We start from the raw sequence: 22,953 nt of genomic DNA, 5'->3' as shown, positions 1-22,953 counted from the left end.
ATTTGTGCGGGTTTTCCTCTCGAAGAAGTGAGAGGTTGTTAATTTTATGTATGTTCTATGCTTAGAGCAATTTATTTCAATTTTCATAGTTAGTTCAATATCTTTTCCAGATTAGCAATCACATCGACATTAAAGTAAACTGCAGATAGAACATAAACATAAACCGCAGAAGACAAGCCAAGACAAGAGGACACAAGATGTGGCACTAGCCAGGGACAAACCCCAATGTGGGGAAACCCTTGATCAATTCTTCTTATATGTTTTTCAATAGTTCAGCAGAGAGAGAGAGATAGTACGTTTACAATAGAAGTCAACACTTTAACTTATCTAGATAAGAGCATAGATCATCTCTAAGAAGATGATACATGAGATTAGTTGAAGACATGCTGCTTCAATTGATTCTCCAAGGTGACTCCTTCACCTATCATCTTGCTGCATTTCGTCATCATGCTGCACCTCACTGCGTTGCACCATGCTGCACCCATCATCACTATGTTCCATCTCATCACGCTTCATTAATCATGATTGTACCCATCACTGTATTGCATTATGTGCTGTTGCTGCACCATGTTGCCATACTGACCTATGTGTTGGCTGCATCTTGCTTGCTATAACATTGCATGCTTGGTGTATTTGCTTCTAAGTACCATACAATTGTCCCAATGTTAGTTAGTTGTCCCTTGCATGCTGCTCTCATTTGGAGACATATGCTCTGGCTGTTCTGGCAGTTCCCGACAGTTCCGACAATTCTCGCTGTTCCCGGCAGTTCTGGCAGTTCCCGGCAGTTCTAGATGACATAGTTGGATGATCCTGTTGATTTGGGGTAGCATCAAATGTGCTCTAGCCATGAAAATTGGTGGAGAGGCTAAAGCACCTAAGATCTCCAAGAACCAGAAATGGTTTGGGGAAATTCGACCCGGTGAAGGAGATATTAAAATAATTAATATTTTTAATGGGTTCCTAAGTCTAAACTTAGGAAAGTAAAAATATTAATGGGTATTAATATAAAACAGGGTTAGAAGGTTCTAAATGACATGGATCAAGCCAAATCTAATCTTAGCTGTTGATTAGAGATGTAATCTCCGCCGTTGAAGACTCAACAGAAAAAGTATAAGAGGAGGCTTGAGGGTCAGTTGGAGATACACCAGAGTGATCAATCAGTTCGATTTTCTAGAGCGGGCTTTGCTAAGAGAAATCAAACTAGTGATCAGAGTTGCAGCGAGGGGCAGTGAGTACGAGGTAGAGATAGTGGCGGAACACCAGTGCAGATGCAGAGAGGCAGATGCAGAGCTAGAGGGAACCACATAGAGGCCAACAATGATTGCGCAGAGGCCAGAAGGGCTTGCGTCATCCACGCAAAGGGTATAGAAGTGACGTAGAGGGCTAGAGAGCTTGTGTAGAGCCTTAGAGGGCTGACGCACAGGGTTTCAGGCGGACGCAACGGCCAGGAGGGATGATGCAGTGCTTTAGATTGTGCTGGAGAGGGTTTCGTGGGGCAGACTTTTAGAATATTTGCTTCCGAAGAGAGGTATTACTGCCAGATAATTTCTCTGTTGGGTGAGCTAGTTTGGCACCTAGTGTACTCATGAAAAGCTACTTAATAATAAAACTCTCAGAACTCTTGCACTGGTTTCCCCAAGTTGGGTTTTTCCGGGGATGATTGTCCAAAAATAACGATGTCCCTTGTGTGTTTGTCTATTTATTTTAGCTGCTGACCTGTAGATGGTTGAGACTGTATTGTGTTTATTTCAATGTTTATATGGTTAACTAAGTTTGTTAGTAATTAAACAAGTAGGCGAAATAAACCAGAGAATACAGATAAAATTTCTAACGGGTAATACTTAGAAATTTCAACAGATCCATCCAACCTATCTTGATCTCTAGTCCTTGCAGTGGCCATCTCTGAATATGTCGAAAACTCCCTCTTTCCTTGTGCTTGGTTGCTGCAATGCTATTCACACTCCCTTCGGGAATGCTTGGCTTTGCTAGCTGCTACTGCCAATCTGCAACTAGAAATATCGAACTTTTGAGACTTGAAGTTCCTTGATAGAAATTTTGCCTTTGCTATGTGTGATTTTCTCTTCCACTCGACACGGATTTTGCTTCTACAATTTACAGTGAAACCCTCTACATCCAACCAGGAATCTGCTCAGTGAAAATTTGAGCTGCAACTGCTCCCTCTACCTACTGGAATCATTGATATGGGAAATTCAAACTTTTTTTGCCTCCTGCACTGAGAAATTGAACTTCCTGAAGCAACTCGGCCTGCCTAGCAATGAATTGCGCTCCCTTAAGAATTTCGGTCTGCTGCTCCTCCTAAGCAACGAAATTCTTTCCTTTCGTTTTTGAGCTTCTGGCTGATCACTTACGCTTTGAGACCATGTGAAAATTCTTAAAACTAGAATCCTATTGCAACAACTGGTATTATTTCTTTTGACCGATAAATTAATTATTCAGTTGGTTGCTACGACAACATCGAAATAAACACATTGCAACATTTACAAATAAAAAATGTGGAAATAAAATAACATTGGAATTGAGAAATGCTAGCACACACACATAAAAATTAACACCGTTATTTTTGGACAGAAGTCCCCTGAAAAATCCAATACAGGAAAACCAGTGTAGTAGATGAGGGTTTTATTTTATTACGCAACAGTGAAGTCTGAGTACAATCTACGAATGCCCAACTCGAAATCCAATCAACAAGTATCTGACAAAAGCAATTAGAGAGAAAAATTTTCTCACCCCACAAGCAATCCCAACACTAGTTTGTACAAAAAAAATTGGCCGTCCAAACCCCAACGTGAGCCCTTTTGCACTGTCTCTACGTTGTCTCTCACACATGTTGCTCAGTTTTGCCTCTGAGCAAGACGTTTAACCCGCCTCTGTTGCTGGAAGTTACTCTCTGACCCTATGGAAGAGTTTCCCTGCCTTTGGAAATTGAATCAACCTCCTCAACTAAATCGAACTGCTTTGCGTCAACCTCTGCGTAGTCTCTACACTGCTTTTGCGTGGATCACTTTTGTCCCTTGCTGCTACCTCTTAGGATCTGGAAAATCTCCTTTGGACTCACCGTCCCTGCCCCTCACTCACTACTTCGATCTTTGGCTCTCTGACAACTGACTGCTACTACTCTAGTAATCGATCTTCCAAGGAAATTGAACTTTTGGTGGTCTCCAGTGTCTTCTCCAAGTGCCCATCGACTTCCTCTTATAATCCACCGTTGGAGCACCAACGACCAAGATAAAAAACTAATCAGTTGTTAGGATCGTGTTGGAATCAATCCGTGTGAGTTTCGAGATGATTCTCACCTTGACTTAATTAATACTGATCAATTAACCATTTTCCTAAGTTTAGACTTAGGAAACATTAAAAAATTGGTTAATAATCTAATTAAGTCACTTCTAGGTGGAATTTCTCATGTATTCTAGCCTCTCCGCCAAATTTTGTGGCTAGAAAACATCAAATGCTACAAAAATTAAGATCGAGGAGGTGTTTCCTAGTGCTTTTTGCCTTCGGTCTAGGAAAACACATGAGATACCTTTTTAGTGGGTGACTTTATGAGTTATTAAAGTCATGTGACATTTAGTCACTTTATGAGGTTCAAAAGGTTCTTAGTACTTTATAATATTAAATTCACTTTATGTTTTTAAAGCGAGTTTACGAGAAAAAGTACATGGTACTCTATATTATTAAAGTTACTTTATGTTTATAAAGTGACTTTATGTGGAAAAAGGTACAAAGTACAAAAACAACATTAAGGTGACTACATGCCATATTATTGAATATGTTTCAAACCCTAACTTATGATAGCTCACTAATATATCTAAAGGGTCTTAAGAAAGAGTATTTGAACTTTGGTAAATCTTATCCTAGCCTTTCTAGGTTCCGATATTACTTTCACCTAATCATTAGGCCTGGCATCACTTGGAAATTCTTCTTTATTGAATATCTTTAGGTGATCTTTATAGGGAAGCCTCCCTTGTGGGATTTATTTCACCACTTAGAGAGAAGCCATTAAGGTGAGAATGGTGGTTGATCTCTTGTTGACATAAAACCTAGATTGTTTAATGGGGCTTTGCACTAGACCTAACAGATTTTGCTGTAACGACCCCCATTTAGTGTTGAAGTTTCTAAGTTTACTTAGTTTAGAAACCCTTCATGCAATTTTCTGATTTATTCCTACCTACTTGTTATTTTTCTTTAACAAGTTATTTACAAAGTAAATACTGGAAATAAAAACCCGTGCATGCTCAACATATTACAGATCAACAACTAAAAGAAACAAGAACAAACACACCACATGACACCATTATTTTTGGACCAATGTCCCTGGGAAAACCCAATGTGGGAAAGCCAGTGAAGCTATCTGAGGGTTTTCTTATTAAGCAATATCAGAGTACAATCTGGGTGACGAAACTGGCCTACCCAATAGAGAATTTCCTTAGAAAGTATACCTCACAATTTGAGAGAAATCTCCTAGTTGAAACCCCGGAAAACCCTTCCGGTAGCTCCTCAGCACAAAACTGCTCTGCAACCACATCGTCTGCCCAAATTGGACTGCGTCAGCCCCTCTCTGTCTCATGCTGGCCCTGCGTCAGCCTCAGGAGGCCTTGCGTGAACCCTTGCTGGCTTTGCGTCACCCTCCTTGGCCGCCGCGCTGCTCTCCCGGCATAATCTTTGCCCTTTCTGTTTCTCTGTACTCAATGCCCCTCAGCTGCTCTCCCAATCACTGATTCTGTCTCTCTTAGCAAACCCCGCTCTAGAGAATAGAATGACTGATCACTCTGGTGTAACTCTCCAGGTGACCCTCAAGCCTCCTCTTATAGTTTTCCTGTTGACATCTCAACGACCGAGATTGAGTCCCTAATCAACAGCTAAGATTAGATCTGGCTTGATCCATCGATGTCTTTTGGACCACTCTAACACAGATTCATATTAATACACATTAATATTTTATTTTCCCTAAGTTGATTCCATTAAAAATATTAATTATTTTAATATCTCCTGATTTGTTTAGAATCTGCCCAAACGTTTTCTAGGTATTGGAGAGCTCATGTGCCCCAACCACTCCACCAAATTTCGTGGCTAGAGCACATCTGATGCTACCTCAAATCAACACTCCCTCATAGCGAGGACTGCGCTCTAGCAATACTCCTTATTGAGTATTACTCTGATCATCCGTCATCGGTACCTGTGCTGATGCTATGCCCTCCTGCCTAACATCCTCTGCACTGCTGTCTCCTGTACTGCTGCCCATGGTTCTACCACTGCCACTGCTACATTCGTACGACAACTCCCTCTGCATCCGTGCTGCCTTTGGTCCTTTCTCTCAGCACTGCACACACACTACACCTCCTCTCATCATGCTGCATTGTGCTGCCCACTGCTGCACTACAACTCAGTTACTGAGAAGTAAGTAATTGATCTCCCAAATGACCTCCCTGTTGGGCGAAAAACACCCATTGATGCTGAAGCTCCCTTTGCCGCTGACAAGTGCTCCCTCTCTTTGACCTTTGCCCTGTTGCAACAACTCCTGCATCTCGCACTGTTGCACACCTCTCTGTGCCTTCCTACACTGGTGCAACGCTCCTGTGCCTCTCGCACTACTGCAGCCTGCTAGCTCTACGCTGTCTCAAGACTCCTGCACTGTAGCTCTCTTTGCCGCTCCATCCGCATCCGTCTCTACCCACCCAGCTAGTCCTGCTACTCCTCGTCGGGGCTCCCGTAACAAGGTCTAATCCAAGAGGCTGGGTACCTCAAGGATCCTGCCCCTCATTGCCTGTAGTCCTCCTGACTACAGCTCGATGTCTCCCCACTTCTGCTCAAGTGGTGTGTGTGCACTCATGGCACAATCATCGTTTTTCAAAACTTCCTTCTTTGCCCACGCTGGCACTGCCTTAGTCTCGGAAGACTCTCCCTTACTCTTCTTCCTTGGGCATTGGGTCGCATAATGACCCATCTCTGCACAATGGAAGCACTTGATCTTGGAGAGATATTTCTTCTTCCGCTTCTCCTGCTTTCCCTCATATGCTAGGGCCACATCCTCCTCCTCCTGTTGAACTTTGATCCCTTTGCTGCTGCTACCTGCCTTTGACTGCTGTCTGATCTCTCACTGGCGTAGAGCTGCCCACATCTCGTCCCAAGGTAAGAGAGTCCCTTTGCCTAGGATACTCTGGACAAACACCTCCCAATCTTCTGAGACAACATTTAGGGCTGTCCTCACCATAAGCTCTTGATCCGGTGTCACTCCTATAGCAGTGAACTAGCCTCGGATCTCATTCAGTCCTCCGAGGAAGGTGTCAATTGATTGACTCTTCTTCATCTGATACGACCTCATCTGGTTCTCGAGTAGCATTCTTCTCTGCACAAAAGTATGCTGCTACAGGTTCTTGACAGCCTCCCACATCTCAACTGTCATTTCCTTCTCAGCTATATGTGGTACCACATGATCCTTGACCCCGTCAAGGATAATGCACTTGGCCCTTGCCATCACCTCTTCGTACTTGTCATTATCATTTAGGTCGACTGGGATAGCTATCGTCTTCAAGGCGAAGTTCTTGACACGATTCCTGTCAAGCACTGATAAGATTCTGGCCTTCTAGACTACGAAGTTCGATGCTTCATCCAGTCTATCCTAGTCCCTTACCCCGTGTAGTGCCATGACGCTCCTCTACTTCCCTCTTGGAAGTTTTCTGTTTGACTCCTCTGAGTCTCTACTTCCCGTCTGGAAGTTCTCTTCTGGACTCCCTCTGAGCCCTGATTTCCCTCTTGGAAATCCTTCTGCCGCTTGTCGAGATGCCCCCTACTCTGATCGTCTTGTGCAGCTGCACTGCTGATCCAGGTTCCTTGGCTAGAAACCCTTGGTAACAACTCCTTTGGCCCTGCTTTGTCAGGTACTGTTCAGACTACAGTACCTCACCAACTCCACTTTGCAATATTTCTGTAGCCTTCTAGACTCCAACAACTGCCTCTCTGTGAACTGCGTCAGCCCCTCTCTGCCTCACGCTGGCTCTGCGTCACCCCAGATGGGTTTGCGTCAGCCCTGGGATGCCCCGCGTCAGCGCTCTGGCCCTCTACGTTAGGAACGTTGTCCTCTCTGAGGCTCTGCGCAACTCCCGACTTCTTCTGCGTGGCTTTGGCTGGCTCTGCGTCACACTTCTTGGCTTTTGCGCTGCTAGAACCAACTTCTGTAACCTTGGGACAATTGTTTTCTGCTGTTATTGCTCCGCTCGACTGATGTCTTTTAGTCCTCCTGTGATCTGCAATCACGCTCTGATACCATGTTGAAGTTTCTAAGTTTATTTAGTTTAGAAACCCTTCATGCACTTTTTCTGATTTATTCCTACCTACTTGTTATTTTTCTTTAACAAGTTATTTACAAAGTAAATATTGAAAATAAACACTCGTGCATAGTCAACATATTACATATCAACAATTAAAAGAAACAAGAACAAACACACCACATGACACCAATATTTTTGGACTAATGTCCCTGGAAAAACCTAATGTGGGAAAACCGGTGCAACTATCTGAGGGTTTTATTATTAAGCAATATCAGAGTACAATCTGGGTACTGAAATTGGCCTACCCAACACAGAATTTCCTTAGCTGCTATACCTCACAGTTTGAGAGAAATCTCCTGGCTGAAACCCCGGAAAACCCTTCCGGAAGCACCTCAACACAAAACTTATCTGCAACCCCAGCGTCTGCCCAAACTGGACCGCGTCAACCCCTCTCTGTCTCATGCTGGCCCTGCATCAACCTTTCTAGGCTTACGCCAGCCCTAGGAGGCTTTGCGTGAGCCCTTGCTGGCTTTGCATCATCCTCCTTGGTTGCTGCGCTGCTCTCCCGGCATAATCTCTGCCTTCTTTGTTTCTCTGTACTTAATGCTTGTCAACTGCTTTCCCGCTCACTGATTTTATCTCTCTTAGCAAACGCCGTGGACCATGGATATTGGAGGAGAGCAAGGAAAAGAGAAAGAGAGTTTGCTAGAGCAAGGAAGTGGCTTAGATAGCTAACCTACAACAAAGAGGCCATACCTTAGGCTCATATTCCAAGCTAGAAGAGGCACACAATTCGAGGAGGAGGATTGAAGCTCTAGCACACAAATGGAGAAGGGTTTGCTATAGCTTCCAGTGCTAATTTCGAGGCAAAGGTAGACAAGGACAGGCTTGAAATTCCTGTGGGACGTACACTGAGAATCTGGCTGAAATTTTAGGCATCTTCAACATTGAAATCGAGGAGGATTCCTGCACAAAATTCAAGGGGAATCTGTTAGTTTAGTTGCTCAAATTTCGAGGAAAAGTTTTAGGTAGAGTTTCAGCGTAATTTTCAAGGGATTTTAACAACATTTAATGTCTAAACCAATGTTGCACGATGTGAGGATGAAGCAGAGATGCTTTTTGGAAGCAAAGTGTCAGAAGCATTATTTTCCAAAAATCTCGGAATTGATGTGTCTCAGAAGCGTGTATTATATATACATATATATTTTTTTAATATTTTTTGCCTTTTTATTAAAAAGACATCCGAAATACTAAATTAATTGTAGAAGATATGAAACATTCATATTTGTACATAAATCAGGATAGATATGGCACTCACTTTGATTCATCAGGAATACTAGTGAACTTTGGCCAATTTTGATCAAACGGCCTTATCCAAGCCTTATAATATGGTAGAGAAAGCTTAACATGCCCGATTAGTGATTTTGACTTGAGTGAAGGGTACATTTTTGCTAAGCCCATGACAAAGGAGTTCAAGAATCAACACCACCAACATAGGTGTACATTTAGGGTGCTCTTGATTAAATGGCAATCACATACCCTCATACATGATATAATTTAATGAAATGCCACAATTTGATTGATCCTGAAATTTTAAAATTGTTAAGTTTAATTTTGAATGGGATATGACATTCTATTTTCTCCATATGAAGTCTGATGAGGTTGGAACCACTCTGAAAGATCTTGAGTCTTTTCATGGTAATGTTAAAAATTTAAGTAGAAGGATGAAAATGAAAGATGTTGGGAAAAATACTGAGAGGAGGGTTGAATCAGTATTTTAAAAACTCACAATAATAATTTTCTTTTCTGAAATATATCCATGAATTTTCTGAACCCAAATTGCGTATGTACGCCACTGTTGTAAAGGAAACTATTGTATGCTTAGCAAACTTGTAAAAAAACTAATTCTTTATAGATTTGAGGCTTTTGCGATCTACATTTTGTATGGTGATATCTTCTGGAGCCATCACATTCATGTTTTCTTGGAATAAACGTTTTGAACCAACCACTGTGGTTCATCATCAGGATCAGATGAGTGAATAAGTCAGAACCTTAAGGGATCAATAAATAGAGTAGAGGGGTTGGGAAGTGAGTGAAAGGAGGCGACATGTTTACTAATGATATGATTCAGATTATTAATTAGTTAATGATTTTCAGTTTTTATATTTCTTATAATATTTAAATTATTTTTGACAATTATATTTTAGATTTCTTCTAATATTTAAATTGTTTTGAAGAAATCTAAAATATAATTGTCAAAAATAATTTAAAGATTATAAGAAATCTAAAAACTGAAAATCATTAACTAATTAATAATTTGAATCATATCATTAGTAAACCTGTCGGCTCCTTTCACTCACTTCCCAACCCTCTACTCTATTTATTGATCCCTTGATGTTTTGACTTATTCACTCATCTGATCCTGATGATGAACCACAATGGTTGGTTCGAAACGTCAATTCCAAGAAAACTTGAGTGTGATGGCTCTGGAAGATATCACCATACAAACTAATCCTTTATCTGTTAAACTTAAACCAAAATGTAAGAGATTTATCAGGCATTTGATAAGCAATAAGCAGGTGCAGTAAAAATAGAATAAAGTATCACACATAAGCAACACACATGAACACGAGGATTTAAGGTGGAAACCCAATGTGGGAGAAAACCACCACTGTTGTCGTCTCAGTCTTCAAACTTATTAATATCAAAAACTTCTTACAAAGGCTACAACCTTCACTCGTTCTCGAACTCCTACTAGAAGGGAGCTCCAACCCCCTGATTTGATTACCAGCGACTGCTGGCAGGAAGCTTCAACTTCCTCACTGAAGGCGCCAACCCTCAACAATATCCGTGGACCACGTTTCATAAATTTTCACACTAGATCCACCTGCTTTAATACATCACAACTTGTAGATCAACTGAAGCAAACACCAACTTAATTCAAATAGAATAGTGAGACCACTGTAACTAGAACATAGAATTGAACTCAGAATACTGCATCAACACAAAAAATCAACTGCAACCATGATCATTTTTATGCCAACATGTATACGCTACTTCACTTAAGGCAACCCGTGTGTATACACGCTTTTTTGTAGAGAAACCTGTGTACGGATCTCAATATACTAAAAACTTGTAATTTTGAATCAGACACAAAGTTAACCAAAGTTATTCTGAAATATTCTGTTAGCTTACAAAACCCTCATACAGTTAGTAGCACCAATAATCTTGTCAACCAATCAACAAGTAACCAAATTTCAACTTCATCATTCAATCAATTCTACTTCAGACATTATCACTCAACTCAAATCGACATGAGGACATCATTAATATACAACAGAGATACAACAACACTGATTAGGTTGATCAGTCATTTATGAACATAAACCCTTCCTTTGTATACGCGACTTTGAAGAAATGAACCCGCGTGTATAAGCGACTTCACCGAGATCGACCTGCGTATAGATCTGCAAATTTTGACCTCAAATTGCGCATCTCTTCAGAACTTCAGAAAGACCCAGATCATAATATTTAGAGATAAAAACATACGTCAATACTTAGATCTATTCAATCCATGAGCAGATCATACAATGGAAAGTCATTTCAGCTCTCATGATCCTGATCCATTATTGTATTCATCGGTGCATAATTATTTCAGATCTATGTGTCAACTATGGCCCTTACAATGCAAATATACTTCAGATTGAAGTATTCATCAAAAACCCTTTCACATGCACACTTAGAACTTTGATCTTCACCTCCTTATATAGTTAGAGCCGTAGCCAATACCATGGCCCAAAACTACACTAGTGCCAGTGGTAATCTTGGACATGATCAAGTAACCGTTACTGCGCTCAATATTGTGGGCTAATACCATGGTAAGGACCCTTGGTATTCTTAAATTAGTGTGCCAGCATGTACACGACTTTGCTTCTTGGTGTCTGCGTGTATACGCGACTTGTCCTTGACGAATTTGCATATAGATCTTCAAATATTCATCTTTATCAACTTCTGATTCTGATCTGTAAACCTTTGTCCCATCATTCTATTATTCTGTTCCATCACTCTGTCATCTCTGAACTGACATGTGGATTCATCTAGATACCATATCATTGTTGCACGAAATGGGGACGAAGCAGGGACGTTTTTGGAAGCGAGGACGCGAAAGCGTCATTTTCCAAAAATCTAGGAAGCGAAGAGTCTGCGGAAGCGTCTGATATCTATATATATATATATTTATTTTTTTATATTTATATTTTTTTGCATTTATACTCGAAGAAACATCCCAAATAGGCAGAAGCGTCCAAAACAGGTGGAAGCATCCAGGAAGCATCCAAAACAGGCGGAAGCGTCTAAAACAGGCGGAAGCACGCTTCTGGGGACGCTTCCTGGACGCAACCGCATGGGACGCGCTTCGGGCCTTAGAACCGCCGGGGGGGACGCTTCCTGCAACTATGTACCATATACTTATTTTGTTACAAGTGAGCTGCCATCAAGGACAACCCATGCATCATAATGCCAACAAAAGATAAAGAAGAATGTCACTTCTACTTTAAGAATTTAACATTACAATTAGGAAGTATCTAGGAAGTGTCTAGGGAGCATCGTTGGGGCACCTTGGGAGTGTTGTGGAAGCATAATTCCTCCCATAAAATTACAAAAAATAAATTAAAAAACATTAGAAATTTGGCCCCCCGTGGAACTATCCACCTGCCTCCGGATCTGCTCGCGATCCGCGACAAATCCGCAACTGAACCTCCATGGATCCATGACTGATCCTTTCCTAATCTGTGGATTGGGCCCCCGTGGATTCAATTATCCAGGAATCACCAAAAAATGGCAGAACCACGGATCCAAAAATCAGTGGCAGATCCGTACGGGATGTGGTTCTGCCTCTAGATCGGGAGCTGGGGGGGAAGGATCCTGCAACATTGGTTTGGAGCTGGGGGGGAAGGATCCTGCAACATTGGTTTGAACAACGACCCAAATTTTGAGGTGAAATTTCAGGGCTGACTGACACAAGTTTGCAGAGAGATTCTAAGGCCTGAAATTCAAGGAATAGAGGTCTGATTCTGGCATGATTTTCAAGGGAAGACTTTTAGTCCAGTGGCACAGTTTTCTGAGTAAAGGAGGCTGGGTAGAGGCATGAAAATCCAAGCAGAAGTCCCAGATTTGTGGCACTCAGTTCGAGAAGAGATTTCTGGAACCGTGGCTAGAATATCTAGTGGAGGCTGTGCACAAAATTCAAGGGGAGATAAATTCCTTGATGTGTTTTAAATGCTATAATTAATTCTATGAGAAAAAGCAACAAAATTTCCTTCTAGACTGGCTTTTCCCTTCTGGGTTTTTCCAGGGTCAAAGATTGACCAAAAATCAAGTTTTCATTTATGTGCATGCTTGTGTGAATTTATTTTATCAGCTATGTGTAAAGATCAAAGGTAGCCTAGCAGTGTTTTATATGAATGCGTATTTATGTTCATATCAGCTACATTGAAATGTGTTGTGGGCATTAAATTTTATTTGCAAAACATACTAAAACCAGAGGGGTTACAGGGATCCTAAAATTTTTCAAAGGGGGGGTTGCCCACATGCAGGCCTTTTGAAGAAACATGCTCCCTATATTGGGGAAATGTTTCCACTTGCATTTCTCGAAGTTTCCCCAAAGGGGGATGCGGGGAAATGTTTCCCCAAGTGCCCCCTCATCATGGGAGCGTGGGGAGACACCCCCACCTTGGGGGATGTGTCCCTGTGAAACACTACAATTTACAGGTAAGATGGAATTTTTTGGCAAAGATATTAATTCTTGTAAAGTTGATGCCAGAGCTTGCATGCTCACTCTTTTCCCTTACACAAGGAGGAGGGAGTATATCTCTATCATGGCAGGAAATATATGATTTTATGATTTATCTTCTTTTGTACTTTATTGAAATATAAGATGCATCTGTTAAAATAACAATCCTAGTGTTTGAATCAAAGATAGGGTTTGGTACCATCTTATACGGAAAATATTGGCACACAGATTATCATTAAACATTAAAGGAAAATAAGGATAAACAAAAATCACGAACTCAAGCCATAAATGTACTAGAATTTTGTAGATCTCATCATATTCTCCTAACAAGTTTACATGCAATTTAGATTCATCCTATCCCTGTAAGTATTAATGATTAAAAGGAACAAAAAAAGCTGCAAGTGCAAACCTCACGCCACTTAAGATCCAAGTTAAGATGGATATATGCTAGTTTAATTTTTATATGTTATGGTAAACATTTAAAAGAAATAAAAGGTCAACTCTTTTTTTTTTGTCTTTTCCTACTGTTATTGTTATTAAAATTAATTTTGTGTCAAGCACTGGCTTCTTTTCATGTATTTATTAGATTTAACCACATACAGATGACAAACATGACAAGGAAATCACTCCCACCTTGGGCTGCAAGAGCAACTCACTTTATTCTGTGCAACTACCACAATAATTTTACAATTCAATTAAGAGTGCATCTTAGGCATTATGTTGTTGAATCCCCATTGAAGTCTCTTTTTTTTAACACACTTTAGGGAAGCAATTCAATTAAGAACCAGTTGAAGTATATAATTTTCCTGAATGATTACAATATATGTTGACTGAAGACTTTATAGGCATTATGTTGAGAGTGCATCTTAGGCATTATGTTGTTGAATCCCCATTGAAGTCTCTTTTTATTTTTCTTCTTTTTTCTTTTAACACACTTTGGGGAAACAATTCAATTAACAACCAGTTGAAGTATATAATTTTCCTGAATGACTACAATATATGTTGACTGAAGTCTTTATAGGCTTGACGAAAGCCAAATTCATCCTAAGGCCCCTAGAATCATATTATGGGTAGCTATATGTTGTAATGAAATCTGGGATCAATAGTTATGCTCGCTCAATAAATCTATACCTAGTTTTTTTTCAGCTTTTAGTTCATAAGTGGATAAGATGAGTATTTTTAATTAATGCAACATGTTTTGCATAGGTGAAGAATGATCTTTCTGAACTGTCTGCTAGATTTTTTGCATATTTATTGATAGATTCTTTTTGTATATCAAGCACAATGCTTCTTTTGCTGTTGCTAGTAAAGCTGAGACAGTTTATAATGTTTGTAGCAATTAGAAGTTTGGTATGCGTGTTGATTCACTCATTATGACAAATCTCTATTTATTTCTTGTAGCATGGTTATCACTGCCCTTTCACCAGAGCCTGCAAAGAAAGCCCTTGAAGCTTTATGCCTTCCTGCAGTAGCTGCTTTGCAGGTAGAGTTGTTATGAGACATGCCTTTTGTTTTAGTAGCCATATTTTCTAGGTGTGTTTTAAATGATTCTAACATTGCTGTGCATTGTTTAGGAAGTTATCACACAAGCAGCAGGATCCTCCCAGCAATTTAATGCAAATCAGTATACTGTTCCTATAGACCGACTTGCAAATATTTTTAGGTACCTTATTTTTTTTTTGTTATTTTCACAGTTGTGTAAGATATAGCATTTTAATGACAATGTGGTCTTCACAAAGTCATCTTTGCATTTCTAGTAGACATTGATTAGCAAAACTGGATATCTTTATTATTTTGCTTGTGTCTCTGTAGATATGTTAATCATCCTGAAGCTGTGGCAGATGCATTTCGAAAGATTTGGCCAATTTTGAAAGCAGTTTTTGATCAGTAAGCACACATTCTACATAAATTGCATACTTTTTGTTGGGTTTTAGTTTATCTTGAGTCATCTAAACAGCATATTCTGTTGGTTTTAGACGTGCTTGGGACATGCTGACCATGGAACGACTATGCCGGGCTTGCAAATATGCTGTGAGTATGCAAAGACCATATTGCATAACAGTTATAATTTGAATCTTATAAACTATGTTTATGGTAAACCAGTTATTGAAACATCTTTTTCTCCTTGTATATGTCATTGGATGGGGCTGTATCTTCTTCATGACAAAAACAACTATTTTGTTGTGCATAATTTGTGGAGCTATGCCCTTGGTTTTTGATCATGTCTTCGATTTCACACGTCTTCTCTTGATGCTGGTCTCCAGCCTCCACTGTAACTGCTCAATATGTAATTGTTGACTATGATAGCTCGGGCAGGTGTTTCTGCAAAGGGTAAGCATAAAGTATTCAGAAGATTTCTAAAAGTCTCTTTAGGTAATTTCTCATGTTGAGTAAGTGACTTTTATGATCTCTTTCCTAAGTTTCACTTAGGAAAAAGCATTTATTGCTTTATTAATTAATATTGGCTATTGGGATAAGGTTTTCTAATGAAAAATAAATTTACTTTAGTGAGTTGGATCTAATCTCTACCATTGATTTGAAGTGAGGCATAGGGTTTAATCCTAGCCATTCACCACTTAGGAGATTTAGGGTTTGAGATCTTGCTCAATGAAAAATTATAAATGAAGCCTAAGGGAGAGGCAAAAAACACATTGAATCATCGAGAGAGAAAATTTCTCAAAAGAATTGAGAGACTCAAGACTAAAGGGATAAGAAAAGTGTGTAGCTGGGAGTTTGTTACGAACAAGGTTTGTTATAGTAGGTTAAATATTCCAGAAGACTTGGAATATGTAGATCTCCATTGAATATAAAACAATATATATATATATTAAAATGTATGAATGAGAATGATGATACAATTGAGAGTGAGAGCCTGCTTATATTCCCTAGGTAGGTGTCCCTTTATGAACAATCATATCCTTAGGGACATTCCTCTTCATTAACTAACTACTAATCAATCGTTATTTATGATAGTTATTATTATTTATATTTACATTATTTATATCTATATTTTATTCATAACATTGCCTTCGTCCTCAAAAAGCTTTGTCCTCAAAGCTTGTTGATGAAAAAGCTTGATCTCTTTTTCTGTTTTGACTGTTTTCTTGTCTCGGAATTGGCATCATTGTTGATACAAGTTGATATGATCCTTGGAGTGATATATAAAATTGTCGCACGGAGGAAGGATCTGACCATCGTAAATTAATCTTCTGTGGAATCTTTCGATAATTGTAAACTTGTGATGAATTGTTATCAATGGATTAAGTGGTGCACACTTTAGTATCCTTCTGAACATAAGTTTTTTGTTTATGTTATGAGTGATACAAATTCGTAGATTGATTGAGATGTCTATTCTTGTGATTCAGATGTAGATAAGGAGTTCTTTTGGTTTGTCCTTCCTTTATCATGTGTGTGGCAAGATTTTGATTTACTTCAGGTTTTGATGTTGTCGAGTTGGTTACAAAATCATCACAAGGGTTTTCATCGTTTGAACGACAACTTTTGAATATGTTTTCCTTTCAACTGGGTTGTTATCTTCTTGATTTCTGATATTCACTGTGTTGGAAAATGTAACTAGGTTCGGTCTTCATAATTGTACTTGAAGTCAAAATGTAATATATTTGTCAAAAGAAAGCAAAAAATAATTTTTATTATTGATTTAATTGACTTGTTAAAGCATGGGTTTCATGCTTGGGTCAATTGTTATAAGTCAAGCCTCCATTGTAGGCTTTAGGATTATTTATTTGTTTCAAAGTGGTTATGTTTGTTTGGTCAAAGACTCCTCCATCAAGTCTCCTTCAAGTCAGCTTCAAATAGATTATCCTCAAATCGACTTGACTTAACAAAACTCAAATTGGCCTAACCATAAAATGGAGACACAACTATTCATGATGATCATGTCGACTCATTTATTATGGACGAACCACTATATATACCAACATAAGGACTTCGCATAAAATAGAGAAATGAAGTTCGGATTTCAGAGATGTATTTCAGTAATTTCAGAGGCAATATTGCAGTGATATCACAAGGATGTTCTCGGTGCAATCACATGAGTTCGGATTACAGAGAGGAGGTCTCAGTGTCACTACAGGAGCTCAGAAAGGGTGTTCTGGTGTCACTATAGTGAGTAGTTCGGTACAATCTTATAGATGATGATTTCGGTATCATTGCAGGAAGGAGCTCGGATAAGTGACCTCAGTTCGATGCTATAATAGATGCATTCCGATGATAGGACAATGGACACGTCTCGATTGAATTATAGAAGACAAGCTTGACATACCTCTCTGAGATAATGCGGAATCCAGATTACAGTGGAGACTTTCTGTGATACATCATAGTAAAGGTTTTGGTGCTACCACAGAGTGAAGGATTCATTGCTACCATAGTGTGAAGGATTCACCACAGTCAAGGTCTTGGCGCTATCACAGTTTTAAGGATGAATTGATGGAAGATGTCTAGGGTCAAGATTGTAAGGGTCTTGGTCGTCTCATCTTTTGAATCTACTGAAGAATTTGTGACTGGGTTTTGAGGAGGGTTTTTCCTTGGCAGTGTGCCTACATCTTGTGTTCTCATCTATTTGTTGCTTGGCATTAATCTTGATGATAAGAAAAAGATAATTAAAAGATATAATACTAATAATGAAAACATCAGAAGTTAATGTCATAATACGGGAAATCATTTAACTGCCACCTCTTTGGATTTCCCAACAGACTAGCTCAATATTTCTTCATTTTTCTTCAACTTGGACGATTATGTCTAAAGACTTTGATATGTCTTCATTGTTGAATTCTTCTAGTTTGTTTTTCAACGATTTCTTGTCATTTTTAAGTTTCTTAATTTGCGTCAATAATTTCTCATTGTGGTCCTTGAGGTGAGTAACTTCTTCGTTCGTGTCAGCAGTGATTTTGTCAATTTCCTTTGCATCTTTTGTTTCACTTTTTTACCTTCTTGAAGAATTACTTTTGAGATCTCTTGTGTCTTTTGGCATCATTGAATCTAGCTTCAACGTAATGTCTTGTAGCGTTATTTTTTTTCTTCTTGTGGAAAAATGTCAAAAACTTCTTTTTCGTATTTAGGACGAAGGACCTTAGAGTTTCCATCCATGGTAACAATGTCACTATCGTGAAAAAATAAGGTTTTCATAGTGAATTGCGAGATAAAAGTATAATTTCCAATACTTAGTTGTAGATTGCTTATGTCATGTTATTTGTCACTAGTGTCAATGAAATTCGCTTCAATTATATTCGATTCAGGAATCACTAATTGGTTAGCACATTTAGTACTAACATAATTATTGTTTTGAGTTGGATTAATAGAGATGATAACATCATTTCCTGCAAGTGATCCTTTGATTTTAAATAGCGCACCAATAGATATGCTAAAAGTTTTAGGAAATCTTCCCTCTTTCATATCTGAATTATACCCTATTATATTTTGTCAGTAGTTAATCTATCGACAATTTGTCAAATGATACTTGATATGCTTATTTTAATAACTTCTCTCTTTCCTTGATATCTCTAACTCCAAAATATTAATAATTAATAATTTTCTATATTTCCACTCAATGATAACTTTGTGTCAATAGCTACTCTTATGATTCTTTATGATTATTTATATTTACATTATTTACATCTATATTTTATTCATAATAGAGTGCGAGTGAGCACAATTTTTGCAGGTGGAGTACACAAGAGGAGGGTCGATATTTGCTTGAGGTTGAGGCCCAAGTGTATTGCAAGCTTGGAGATGCCAAGATGGTTGAGGCCAAGTTTGTGGAGTGGTTGCCACTATTGAGGGAAGGTCGAGAGGGTTTGTTGAGATTTGTATCTTGGGAGTTAAACTAAACCCTAGGCTAGAGGGCTGTGGAGGAATTGTCACCACAAAGCCACTTGTGGGCTAAGAACCCAAGCGTGTGGGATTTGCACCCAAACTTGTGGGTGTGAAACCATGCATGGATTTGGACACTTGGCACTTGGAGATTGTAGGGCACCCTTAAAGGAACAAGGGGCTACATGTAGCACCATGAGAGGCCTTGTGGATTGAGAGAAAATAATTTTTATGTGATTATGTGGGTGAATTTGTTTCAGGTTCAAGTTGGCCTTAGCATAAGTGACCCTTCTTGATGGGCTAGACATCACCCTAAGGGAAGACATAAATAGGAGTGACCTCATTCCCTACCATCCAAGTGCAACACATCAAGATCTCTCTCTCTAATTTAGTCATAGATGTCTCAACGAAGGTGAAAACTGAAAGGAGCTTGGTTGGTGACATTTATAAATTGGTTGGGAGGCCGAGTTATATGGGTAGTAGGCTGAGTGTAGAGGAGGGAGAAATGGGCAAATCTTGTGCATAAATAAGGTGCGTTTCTTCATCTGATTGGGCCGTGTTTAACTAAAATTGTCAAAGTTCTAGGGAAGTGGAAGTACCTACTTTTTTCAACAAGGATCAGATCACATATCAGTTGTCCGTGTGTCATGGTCATCCCATTCTGCAAGTTATATATTGTCAATGATCTTAGTAAAACCTTGAGTCTATGTAACAACGTAGGTAAGCCTTTAATTTGATGACGAATTCCATCCTAAGAGCTTTTTAAACCTCGTTGATTACATACACTATTACTTATTTCACAAAACAATATCATTCAATAATGCAAATTCAAACTAAGTGGTTAAAATATAATAACTTGTCAGAAAATATACACTTATATAATGGCATTCATTTTGTTCTGCAAATAATCAATGAGAAGATCCCTTTTATACAAAAAGGATCAATGTCTCGCTGCCTTCATGTTTGTAGCCTTGGATAGGAACTTTCACACAAGTTCAAAGTCTTTATCTAAGTAATTCACTTTAATTAAAGGAATTATTAAAGTGAAGTGCTTTTTACAAAAGTGAGTTAATCTATTAAAATGTAAAGGTTTTTTACATTAGTCAATTAGATGAATCTTGACCATTGATCTTAAGTGAGGTGAGATCTAATCTCAATTGTCAATCACTTTGGAAATTATAGTTAATTGATTTGGTCATAATTCAAGATTATGAAAACAAGGTTAGGTGAAGGAGAAAGACTAGACACATTGAGTTACTAGTCACAAAGGAAAGTGATTTAAGGAAATCTCAGCAAGGGTGATAAAGGAGCTTCATCCAAAGATCAAGTCCAAGGGAGGAGAGTGAAAGCACATTGTAGTAAGAGGTGAAAACGTTGCAGCAAAGTGTAGACCATACAATAGTGGAGCAGGGTCGTACAATAGGTGGGAGACCAGGAAAGGTCGCAGTAAGGGCTGTATAGGCCATAGCCAGCTAGGAAATAGTTGCAGACAACCATAGAAGCCACAAACAACTAAGAAATGCCCTGGGAAGTCATACATGCTATAAGCAAGGCTATACAGGTTGTGGGTAGCCAGGAAGAGCAATGGGCAACAATTTAGGTAAGTTGTACATGCCCTATGAACAACAGATTGCAGGGGTTTCTCTAGCAGGCAGTTTACCAAGTTTTGCTATAGCTTGTATTTTTATTAGTGGACAATTCATTTCCTAGATTGGGAAAGCCCTTGTAAGCTTTGATATTATTTAATGAGAAGCTGATTTGAAGGGCACAATTAGTTTGTTGTGTTGTGAAAATGGTTTATTTTCTTTCAATGAAATTTTTATTTTTACTAGTTAAAAATTCCCAATAGTACATTTTATTCAGTAGGCTGTAATTTAAATTAATTTTCAGCAAGTAAATTACTAGGAAGTTTATTTTCCCAATTTACAGGGGTTAGGAAATTTAACATGGTATAAGAGCTTACACTATGAGGAATGTTGATTTCAAGTTTGCACAACAATTTGCAATTGATCTATTAGATCTACAAGGAGTCTTAGTAGATCTATAAACCAGTAATGAAATTGGTGAAGGTTGTATGCCTCAAAGGGAGAGAGGGAGACTATGCCAATCAAGTTGAAGGTGCAAAAGTTCATACAAGTAGGTCGTACAATAGTTAAAGGCATAGTAGTATGACTTGTAGAATACCTAGTAGTAAAAGTCTTATGGGTGTTTCAAGGAATAAGCACATGACAGTTTGATCAGATCTAGAAATGGCAACATCAAGTCTAAGGTTTGAAGACAGGTTGGATGGAGCTTCAAACTTCCCATCCTAAAGGGAAAGAGTCACCTTTCTTTTGAAGGAAAATGACCTCTGGGAGATTGTTGACAAGGTAACTCCTTTGCTGGGGGTGAGGCGGCGAACCCTAGCATCCCTTGCCCCTGTTTTGTGCCCCCTTTACCCTATTGCTGCGACGCCTTTTTGCAGGTGACTCAGTGGTGTTGATTCGTGGTTCATTCAACGATGGGTGGTGTGTTTTTAGGTGTCGAGGGTTTCTCTTCAGCTGGTTTGTTCGAGGTTAGCCGTTGCCTAATTCTCCCTATCATCATTCGTATGGTTCCACCTATTGGTGCTTTTGGTGTCACCGCTAAAGAGATGGATGTGGTTTTTCCTTGTGCCCAACATGTTGCAAAACCAAGTAAAATAGAATTTCTAAATTATTGATGATTATTTGTGAATGCATTAGATCCTCTTTGCAATTTATTACACTTCATCAAATAATTGCACTTCAGAAATTAAACAAATAGTAAGGAGAAAGAAGAGATCACGACACACAATAATAAGAGACACTGAAATTAGGTCAAAGACCAGGGCAAAACCCCACAAGGGGAAAACCCAACCAATTCCTTTCTTAGAGAGATCCTTGAACAATACATCAAGACATGGACTATACTGACCTCAAAAGGCTTCCACAAGTGCTAAGTCTCCAAATACAAGTGACTCTAATACAATGTACAACAAGATCATAAAAGAGAGGTTGATACTCTCATCATGCCACTGAGAATAAGGATTTATGGGTTTCGGACCTCAGATATCCTTAGATTGAATCAATCTCGAAGCAGTATGTGTTCAACCTTCAAATCAAGTATGTCCCAAAAATTAGATCAAGATTGATCTTAGATCTATAAGTTATTTCGGTCAAGATTGCAGACCTTTGGAGATTTAGATCTAGGTCTTAATATAGACCTGTAGAAACTTGGTTTTTCCACCAAAAGATAACACTTGGATCTCAGAAAAAAGCTTGGAATAGCCCTCAGGATTTTGGTCTAATTGCAGACTTCAAGTAGCAAGAGAAACTCGGATTAAGGGAGACCTTATGAGCCTCTTCCTCAAGATTTCGACCTAGTGCAAACTTCATATCCTCTTGGAAAGACTTCAGATTAGTGCCATAGAGATGGGATCAACACACCATAGAATTAGGACCTATGCCATAGTCTTCAGGTCAATGCCACAGAGCTCGGATCAAGCCAACAAAGCTCTTGGATCACTGCGATAGGTGTCACAAGATGAAGTAGACCTCAATGAACGAGAGAGAGAGAGAGAGAGAGAGGGAGAGAGAGAGAAGACTTTCTTGCTTGAGTAGACCTTAGATTCTTCCTTAAACCACCTTCGCTTGAGTAGGACGAATACCTATGCTTGAGAGAAGTGAATGCTTGGCAAGGAGAGCGAGTAGGCCTCTATATATAGCCATCAAAGTGATCTGAATGGGTGTGAAAGAGGGCAAGCCATTTTGACTATCTAGAAGCGCTGAATTGCACTTGTGGGACCTTAATAAATTACAAAACGATAATAATAATTTTCCTTCTTTAAAATATTATTTTTGTTCTTTCAATGCCATGTAAATTATGGCTTACAAAAATTATTTTGAGCATGAAGAACATGCTAGAAAGAAATAATAATTCATTTTTCAAGTTACAATGAAGATAAATACTTCATGAAGATCGACCATAGCTACATTTTCAACACTCCCTCTTAGCTATGGAGGTATTCATAGTCATAATCAAGAT

The 22,953-nt window shown here is 38.9% G+C and overlaps 1 protein-coding gene across 2 annotated transcripts in view; it reads left to right on the top strand.

The window, feature by feature from the left end:
• The window catches only part of MOS14 (ARM repeat superfamily protein), a 464,252-nt gene that overhangs the window by 400,661 nt on the left and 40,638 nt on the right, over nucleotides 1–22,953 (top strand). For both annotated transcript variants that reach the window (XM_089423464.1, XM_089423460.1), the window contains exons 20-23: nucleotides 14,482–14,563; nucleotides 14,655–14,743; nucleotides 14,893–14,967; nucleotides 15,057–15,111. In XM_089423464.1, the coding sequence (XP_089279590.1) occupies nucleotides 14,482–14,563; nucleotides 14,655–14,743; nucleotides 14,893–14,967; nucleotides 15,057–15,111 (301 nt within the window). The remainder of the gene's footprint in view (nucleotides 1–14,481; nucleotides 14,564–14,654; nucleotides 14,744–14,892; nucleotides 14,968–15,056; nucleotides 15,112–22,953) is intronic.

The sequence above is a fragment of the Pinus tabuliformis genome, chromosome 6 (genome assembly GCF_031772625.1).
Source record: "Pinus tabuliformis cultivar Carrire ecotype Pingquan chromosome 6, CPIR1, whole genome shotgun sequence".
NCBI classification, from domain to species: Eukaryota; Viridiplantae; Streptophyta; class Pinopsida; order Pinales; family Pinaceae; genus Pinus; species Pinus tabuliformis.
This window is presented reverse-complemented; position numbering and strand designations above follow the sequence as displayed.